Genomic DNA, 10,065 nt, shown 5'->3' with positions numbered 1-10,065 from the left:
GATTGGCTGTTTGCTGAGACGAGCTGGGCACGACGGTCGGACGTGGGAGAGCGCTTGCCCGCTCGATGCTGCTGTCGGGTTGGGAAACTTGGTTGCGAGCAGATGGATTGAACTGGTGGAGTGGAATAGCGGGGAGCGGGCAATATATAGCGCCGGGTAGGCGAAAGTTGCAGAGATGATGTTTGTGTTGCTGCGCGCGCGCGACACGCCGGCAAGATGAGATGAGATCGGGCATGCATACATCCTCCCCGGCTCCGGCTGCTGCCAACCTGGGGTGCTCCGTGCAGCTTCCACGCGTTGTTCCTGATCCCGATCGACCAGGCGGGGCATTAGCCATGCCCCCATGCATGCACCGAACACGAAACCAACCCCCTAATTTATAACCCGGAATTGATCAGGCATGTTGAGTTCGTGCCTGCCAGCAAGAAACCACCGCTGATTGATCGATTTCCATATGCTGCACATCGGAATTGCAGTGTACGTACGCACCATGTCGTATGGCACGGCAGGAAACATGGTCTTGGTTTCCTTTCCTATTATTTATATATACTCCTCCTATTTCAAAATAACTCGCTTAATTAAAAAAAACATGCATGTATCCACAACTAGAATGTCTCTATATACTTTTGTATCTAGAATTCTAGATAAGACTAAGCAAGTTATTTCATAATCGAGGGAGTATGTATTTGTTTATGGCGAAAACATGTTCCTAATGAATCGAGTACCATACGAGAACAGCTTAAAGCCAACTAGTTTTAAATTTTCGGATGGATACACACAAATCATGTCACATTTCGCCAAAAACGTCATTAGTTGAACATGGTATTTGAACTACAACACTTTCCATAAAAATAAACTTATTCTTATTTAATAAGATGGGGCAAAAACATTCCATACATTGTTTCTTATTTAATTTAATGAGATGGGGCAAAAAAAAATCCATCCATAGTCTTATCGACCATTTAGCGGAAGGTCACCCTTTTGGGGGCTGCCGGCAGGAAACTTTCAAAACTATTACAGAATAAAAATGGCCGACCCTCTCTCTCACTTTGAATTTTTTGTTGCCTTGGATAATGCATAAAACTTGAAAATTTGTTGTGGGAGTGGGCTTTTATTCCCTACCTCTCTTAATCAATGAAATAGGCAAGGTTTTTGCCTTTGTTTTTTAAAAACTTGCATTCCCGCCGTTCGAAAAAAAGTGGTACAAAAACAGAAGGGTGTCAAAGAAAAAGAGTATACTAATAGCATGAGCATATGAAAATAAATATATTTGAGAAAGATATAACCCTAAAAATGGTTCGATTCAATAATTATCCTACACACAATGTCATTCGAAACCTCGAAAATACATATCTTGTTCGACATTGACAACTTATTTCTTACATACAATCTGGTTTTTTTCTTAACGTCCATTACCTTATCCTCCGTATGCTCCTCGGTTGTCTCTTCATTGTTCTCTCTACTCTCCATAATCCACAACTTCGCTCCTCTACTCTCTTAGGATTTTGGTATGTATGAATTGTTCCTATGTACATCGTTTGATTCCTAGGATTAGATTTTGATTTCTAGGATTAGATTCTTAGGGATATCTTCATAGGATTGCATTGCACTATGCTTTCGAGTAAAATTTGATCCAACCAAACCTCGTGTACATAATTATATATTTTTCAAACACTTTTGTTTTGAAGAAAAATTCCCGTAGATTTCAAAACATATAGGATTCGACTGGACATGACAATTTTATTCTATTCCTTTGATTCGGGAGCCGTAGAATCGAATAGTTCCTTACTTTTAATTAGGAAAAGATCCGAAGGACCCGAAAGATACATTAATAAGCAGTAGGGTTACAAAAGTGACAAATAAGAAAAAGGGAAACTTCACTATAATCCTCAAGTTATAGAGAGGACTCAATAAACTAAACATATATTGCAATTTGGGCCATTATCAACAAATCTTCACTAGTAGGAAAACCATTATAGGTAGAAATGACATCTGTGGCGCACCTAAAAAATATGCTCCACAAAAATTATTTCTGTGGCGCACCAAAAATATGCGCCACAGAAAGTCCACATTCTGTGGCGCATGGATGGACCGGTGCGCCACGAATATCGACTTTCGTGGCGCATGTGGCTGGATGCGCCACGGAACTTCCATGGGCCCACGCGGGGTCCAGCACTGCACATGGGCGAAGAGAATTCTGTGGCGCATGGTGGCATGTGCGCCACAGAAGTTCAAAATTCTGTGGCGCATGGTGGCATGTGCGCCACAGAATTATTAACTTCTGTGGCGCACCAACAATATGCGCCACAGAATTCTGCAGCATTTTTCTCCCCACGCAACTCCACCCCCCCCCCCGTGGATCGCCTTTTTTACCTTTGTAAAAAATAAAAGAAATAGATAGAAATTTCAAAAAATAAAATTGTTCGAGATTCCCATATATGTGTGGGAAAATCATCAAACTGAAATTTAACAAACATGAATTTTGACTTTTTTTGCAAAATTGTGTGGGAAAATCATCAAACTGGATTTCTGGTTGCATACGAACTCGAAAAAAACGCACAATATATCAAAATGTTCCCACGAAAATTCTACATCCGAATTCACCTGGGCTTGCCCGGTTGGACAATTTTTAGAATCACCAAATTCGAAAAGAGTAAAAAGTTACGGCCAGTTAAAGTGTTTTTCCTGCAAAATGCAAAAAAAAAAGAAAAAAGTGCGCCACAGAAGTTTGGCCCGAAAATTTGAAAACCGGAGGCGCCAATCTCTTCCTCCACTTCACCTCCACCTCCTCTCACTTCTCCATCTCCTCTCCTCACTTCTCCTCCTCCACCACCACCACCACCTCATCCATTCTTCTCCACCACCTCATCCCTTCTTCTCCACCACCTCCACCACCACCACATCCTCCTCCATTCTTCTCCGGCGACCACCACCACCTCCTCCGGCGACCTCCGGCGACCACCACCACCACCTCCGGCGACCGCCGACCACCACCACCACCACCTCCGGCCACCACCATCACCACCACCACCACCTCCTCCTCCTCCTCCGGCCACCACCATCATCACCACCACCACCACCACCTCCTCCTCCTCCTCCTCCGGCCAACACCACCACCACCACCACCTCCTCCTCCACCATCTCCTCCTCCACCACCACCACCTCCGGCCGGCCTCCTCCTCCTCCACCCACCACCCACCACCACCACTACCTCCGGCCGGCCTCCTCCTCCTCCTCCACCCACCACCCACCACCAACCCACCACCACCACCACCACCACCACCACCACCTTCCGGCGAGATTCGAAAAAAATCGGCGAAATTCCGGCGGCCCCAGATCTAGATCTAGATCCCGCCACTTTTTTTTGAAATTCGAAAAAAAATTCTGTGGCGCATATTGGCATGGTGCGCCACGTAAGTTTGACAGCACAATTCTGTGGCGCATATTGGCATGGTGCGCCACAGAAGTTTCAAAATTCTGTGGCGCATGTACATATACGCCACAGAAGTTTCAATACTAGTCGCGTGGTAACTGTGGCGACCTGGATATGCGCCACAGAATTTGATTTTGGTGCGCCACAGATAGCCTTTTTTCCACTAGTGCTTGCTCACCCATAATGATGGCCCTCAGTACATGGCCACCCGCACCATCGCCAGAGACTTTATCACTTGGGAGTTGGGACGAAGCAGGTGGAAGACACGAAGTTAAAGCCAAATTGCCCCTAATTTGGCCAATTGGTCAGGACTTAGGTAGGAGATAGTGCGGGAGAAACAACAATTGATAAGGAGTCGACCCCGACGCTCCAAAAGGCTGCCCTTCGGCTAGAACGACCAACGGTGGGACGACAAAGAGATTGAAATTCCGCTGACAATGAGCTCTAGATAATCTTTGCAGTCACAACTTAACAATTCCTGTTGAACGCAAGATCTACACGAGCAGTATCTACATGAGCAGGAATTGGATCCATACCTTCTATTTCCTCCACGTCCACGATGGCTAAAGAAGAGAGGTGTGCACTCGATGTGGTCGGCTACAGTGGAGCCAGGACATTAACCTTGTGTAGTCAATTCAAAGTTATGTAGTCAAATATATGTATTTATACGATACTTTCATAATTTTCTGCATTATTTTTTCTATGTACCTGGAAAACTGTGTAGTCATATGACTACACAGTTATAGTGTGGCTCTGCCACTGGTCAGCCAAGCACGCTTATTTAGGAGGTATTCGCTAGAGATATGCATTCAAGAGTGGAGCCTCCGCCATGGAATACCAACATCGACAACCATCCGATGCCGTACCAAAGCACTATGAGGCATGACCCCCACGGCATCACGCCAAACACCATAGCGGAAAAGCCTTGCCCTAACCTAAAACCAATCCTACTACTGATATGCACATGGGAGGTCAGGCTATCCCTCCCCTCTCCACTCTAGCTGAGCTACCCCTTCAATCACCACTCCGTCGAGCTAGGTCATCGGAGGAGGGGTGGGAGAGGAGCCAAAACCAAATCGACTCTCATTGAGAAGAGAACCCCATATTTTCCTTTTTTGCTTCTGTCTTCTTCACTAATTTTATTCTTAATAATTATATGTTTTATTCATGCTCGTTCATCCACCGTGCTCTCTAAAACATCTCTTTTTTGCGCCCTAGAAATGATCCAAACCGCTTTACATATTTATGTTGGTTGGATGTCATCTAATAGACGACACACTAATACAATGGAAATATTCCTTACTTAAAAAAAAGGCTCGCCAGTCTATTAATAATCATCAATACCAATAGAAAGAACTCTAAAAGTAATAATTTTTTTGAATAGCTCTTAGTTGACTACCGACACTGGAGCGAGCCGAAGGCGCTCTGCCATTCTAGCCCCTCTCTCACCGTAGTCGGGCAAAGATTGTCGGGGTAGAGCTTGTTGTGGTAGACAAATATGAGCCGTTGTGCTAAGAGGACCGGCGTAACAACCATCGCCAATAATAAAAACCAAAGATTAGATGAGTGAGACCAACAATCACACAAACGAGGATGAACACCGACCACATCAGAGGAGATCCGCCGGGAAGGGAACTTCACATGCCCTCCGCTGGTGTTAGGTGCCTCGCGAAGTTGTGATAGAGCAGGGATGTTCTTATGCTAACTTGAAGATGTAGCCTCCACCTGAACATGTCGAAGAAAACATAGAAACTACCTAAAAAGTGAAATCAAATCTAACAGTTATTGTGAATGGAATAATTTATGGATGTGAATAATTCTTAGTCGAATTAGAATTAACTTTGCTCCTAATCAAGTGCTGTCATCAAATCTTAATTGTAATCTATGTTGCAAGTCAGAACTAGCACGTATCACAAAACAAATCAAACGGTCCGAGCCATTTTTCATAATGGCAACCTCACTTGGAACTTAAATTCTGTTCAGTTGCAACCTAGTAACTTGCAACTCATAAATGAAAGAATCGTGATGCAAAACTGGACGGAGAGCAAAACTAATCCTCAACCAGCCGAGAATTAGCAAAACCAATATTTTATTGACTCAAAGCATCACACTTCAAGGCGATAGAACAGGAGTTCACAACGGACATTTACATTACAGAAGGTACTACTCGAGATACAGCTGCAGCTGGCCAATTTGGCCATTCGCCGTCAACGCACATCTAACGGAATTTAAAATACCAGTAAGTAATTTCTGTTCTTCCGGAGTTTGTGGGACTCGGAGATATACATTTTGCAATGCCAGCTCGACGGATGGCCGTGCAGGATAGTACTACAGTGTATAATTTAGCATCGAGTATGATCTGTCAGGGCGACTTCAGCGCATCTGTCTTGTCGAGCAGTCTGGAAAGTCTTGCTAGGCTTCAGAGCGCCACGGATGGCACGGCGCCGCGGCATGGCATGGGTGCCCGCGCGCGCGCTATCTCGCGTCTACTACATAGTCTACAATGTACAGAGGCTTTACGAAAGAAAGATTGCCTGCCGATCACGGCTGCACTGTCATGCCCATGCCCTGCAGCAGCGGCCGCGAGTCGCCGCGGGAAGAGCGGCGGCCTTCGGAAGCGACACGGCGGAGGACGTCCCGGAGGCGCTGCTCGTCGCAGGGTAGCGCGAGCGGGCCCGAGGCGCCGGACGGGAAGCCGTACTCCTCCTCGGCCTGGCGGAGCAGCTCCTGGAACGCCGGGTGGCTCAGGTGCGCCAGCGGGACCAGAAACCGGCCGCCCTCCACGCGCACCGCCACATGCCCCGCCGGCACGGCGCCGGCCGACGTATCCTTGTCAGTCTGCCCCGTGCGCGAGCGCCACCGCCGCACGGCGCGGCGCAGCCAGACGAGCGAGTGTGCCGTGCTGACGATCTTGCACATGATGCCTGACTAACCGGACTGATGTGACGATGTGTCTGTCGTGGGGTTGGATGGAGTATTTCGAAGAGGCGGAACGGGATGGGGGAATATATAGGCGGGCGCCGCGAAGAACTCCTGTGCGCCTGTGCCTATGAGTATGCCGCACACGTCATAGCCAGCGGTGCCCGAGTAGAGCAGATGAGTGGAGTTTGATCCATCGATGTCTACACCTCTCCGTTTCACGTGATGCACAGGTTTAACTCTCATTTTCTTTTCGTTCGAACCGATTCCACATTGAATGTATACCCACGTGTCCGGAAATTTTGTGATTCGCGGTAAGAAAGAATCGAAGTTGCTGCTGCTGATCTTTTTTTTGAAAGTAGGCAAACGAGTATCTCTGTTTTATAGAATGCAAAGATAATTACAAGAAAGTCCTACTTTAGCACCAAAGCAGGCCTTCAGACTCCGCAAAAACTCTAGTACATACAAACTACTCTCTCTAACCGTTGTCGAATACCCCCTCCCCCCTCTGGCGGAGCTAGAGCATCACGAACCCGGATGCCGACATGGTGCCTTTTTCCGAAAATGGACACTTTATTACTTATGCAATAGACCTGGCCTCTGCATAACTAAGATGCATACAACCGCACAAAAATTCGTTACAAAACCACAATATTGTTCGAAGAGAAAAACAAAGTTCAGAGAAAATAAAAAGACTAGCTAGGAGGATCTAGCCGAAGGTCATGCTGCCACCCATGTTGGGAGGAAATATCCCTCGTCGTATCCTCCAACCGTGAAGACACCTCCGTAAAGAGGTCCCGACGCTCCACACGCTGCAATGGTACCCATGAACGAAGCATAGCTGTGGACCGGTAGATGACTTGCATAAAGAAAGAAGAAATATTATTGAAAATATATCCTAATAAGACGCTTAAACCTAACATCCACACCATTGAGCCAGTTGCTAAATAAATTAACAACACTACATGGTGGGTATAAGGTAGACCCTATTTGGACGGCTGACCATATAGACCTAGCTAACTTACATTGGAAAAATAAGTGTTTAATAGTCTCGTTCTGATTACAGAAGACACACTTTTTACTTCCATGCCAGTTGCGTTTGGCAAGATTATTTTTAGTAAGAATTACCCCCCGACAAAGATACCAGGCAAAGATTTTTGTTCTCAGTGGTATCTTTATTTTCCAAATTTTTGAATTATTATCGACCGGGATCTCAGGCTGGATGAGAGCATTGTACATGGAAGCCACTGAGAATGAACCATTCCCGGTAAGATTCCATCGAAATACATCCGATCCCTGCGTCAATTGAACTAACTCAGGACGTTGTAATAATTTCTGCCAAGAGGTTTGTGTGGGACCGATGAGACTTCTTCTAAAAGCCATGTTTGGTGGGAAAGTTTCCAACTCCTTAGCGATAGTATCGCTTTTGTGGTGCACTATATTGTACAATGCCGGATACTGTTCTCGGAGTGTGGTATTACCCAACCATTTATCCTCCCAGAAACGAATTAACGACTCATCCTTAATAGAGAAAGATCCATATGGAAAGAAATATTTTATTGTTTCCATGAGATCAGCCCAAAAATGCGAATCTCCTAGTTTCCAAAGAACCTGAGATAGAGCCTTTGAGCCAATATACTTCCTCTTGAGAAGTGTTTGCCATATGCCCTCTTCGGTAAGTAGCTTGGAAAGCCATTTACCGAGAAGTGCCCTATTCATGACTTGGAGGTCTTGAATACCAACTACCAAGTCCACCATGATCTTTGGGCCGACACAGCACACTTCATTTAGTCGGTTGATATTTACGCTTCTCACTATCTCCTTGCTAGAAGAAACTTGATCGGAAATAATTCAATCTTTGTAAGACTCCTCTAGGAAGTTGGAAAAAATATATCATATATAGTACCATAATAAGTACCGCATTTATGAGAACTAATCTTCCTCCCAAGGACAGTAATTTACCTTTCCAACTACTTAATCTAATATGTAGTCTTTCCTCAACCAATTTCCATTCGCATTGCTAAGTCTCCGATAGTGAATCGGAATTTTCAAGTACCTAATTGGAAATTGGCCTTGGCCGCAGCCGAAAAGCTCAGCATAATCTGCAACATGGTCTTGGGCCTCACCAAAAGAAAACAATTCACTTTTATAAAAATTTATTTTTAGACCTGACAAATGCTCGAAAGCAGAAAGAATTAAATTTAGATTTCAAGCCTTGTCGATGTCATGATCCATAAAAATTATTGTATCATCGGCATATTGAAGAAAGGATAAACCTCCATCAACAAGATAAGGAATAACCCCTTCAATCTGGCCCTCTGACTTTGCACGTTCAATCAGGACAGCAAGCATATCATCCACTATATTAAATAGCACTGGTGATAATGGGTCTCCCTGTCTTAGTCCTTTCTTGGTCTGAAAATATTTTCCCACGTCATCATTGACTTTAATGGCAACACTCCCACCCGAGATAAAACTATTGATCAACGCACGCCACTCATCAGAGAAACCTTTCATTCTGAGAGTTTGTTGCAAAAAAGACCACTTAACCTTGTCATAGGTTTTTTCAACGTCAATCTTTAAAATCACGCCATTCAACTTCTTTCTATGCAATTCATGAACAGTTTCATGGAGGACTACAACCCCATCCAGAATATTCCGTCCTTGCATAAAAGCAGTTTGTGAAGGCCTAATCACATGATCTGCCACCAAATTTAATCGAATCGTGGCAATCTTAGTGAATATTTGAAAGCTCACATTAAGAAGACAAATAGAACGGTATTGTTGAATCCTTTCTGCTTCATTAACCTTGGGCAATAATATAATTTTACCAAAATTGAGCCTAAAAAGCTCTAGTGTCCAACATGTAGATCCACGAAAAAGACCCAGCAGGTCGACCTTGATGACATCCGAGAAAGACTGATAAAATTTAGCTGGGAAACCATCAGAACCAGGGGCTTTATTATGCTCCATTTGGAAGACATATTTTCTTACTTCCTCCTCAGAGTAAGGCCAAGTGAGAAAATTATTCTCCGCTTGAGAGACTTGGGGGATATCCTTCGTCCTTGTCTCATCTAACGAAAAATTGCTTTCCTCTGGAGCACCAAAAATCCCTTTGTAATAGCTCGTAATATACGACTTTAGCTGCTCATGAACCTCAATCGTACCCTCCTCCTGAACCAGAGTACGAATAAGCTTCTTCCTATGCCTGCCATTGGCAACACAATGGAAGTACCTTGTATTCGAATCTCCTTCCAGAAAAAATTAGGCCTTAGATCGTTGGTACCATTTCAGCTCCTCCTCGCGCAATAGTTTTGCGATTTCCGTATTTGATTGGCTTTTTTTTTGCTCAATCCCTTGTGCAGAAAGCGGTCTAACTTCTGCTTTAGCTTCGAGATCATCTATAAAAGATAAAAGCCGCTGCTTTTCTTTTTTAAGAATACCAGTTGTATGATGTGCCTAACCACAGAGGTGTTTGAGTACCGCACGCATCTTGTTATTCCACCTATGTATCGGAGACACACCCACAACCGGTCTTTCACATACCTTTTTAACCATGGTCTGAAAACGTTCCCGATTCAACTAAACGAGTTCAAATTTAAATCGGCGGTTAGACGAGGGTCTAGGTAAACAGGTGGATAATAAGATGGGTGCATTATCCGAAAACCCAACAATACGTTCTAGCGCGTGTATCGTCACCATTGGAAATTTCA

At 44.6% G+C, this 10,065-nt stretch overlaps 1 protein-coding gene across 1 annotated transcript; it reads right to left on the bottom strand.

Moving 5' to 3' along the window:
• Positions 1–3,141: 3,141 nt before the first annotated feature.
• On the bottom strand, positions 3,142–6,352 carry LOC124670620 (auxin-responsive protein SAUR21-like; the record flags this gene model as incomplete). The annotated part of the gene is made up of 2 exons (XM_047207097.1): positions 6,001–6,352; positions 3,142–3,176 (listed from the first exon to the last, which is right to left on the bottom strand). Coding segments are annotated over exons 1-2 (387 nt in total), but the record flags the coding sequence as incomplete, so codon positions are not given.
• Between the last annotated feature and the right edge of the window lie 3,713 nt (positions 6,353–10,065).

This window comes from Lolium rigidum, chromosome 7 (genome assembly GCF_022539505.1).
Source record: "Lolium rigidum isolate FL_2022 chromosome 7, APGP_CSIRO_Lrig_0.1, whole genome shotgun sequence".
Lineage (NCBI taxonomy): Eukaryota > Viridiplantae > Streptophyta > Magnoliopsida > Poales > Poaceae > Lolium > Lolium rigidum.
Note: the sequence above shows the minus strand (reverse complement) of the source record. Positions and strands in the feature narration are given on the sequence as shown.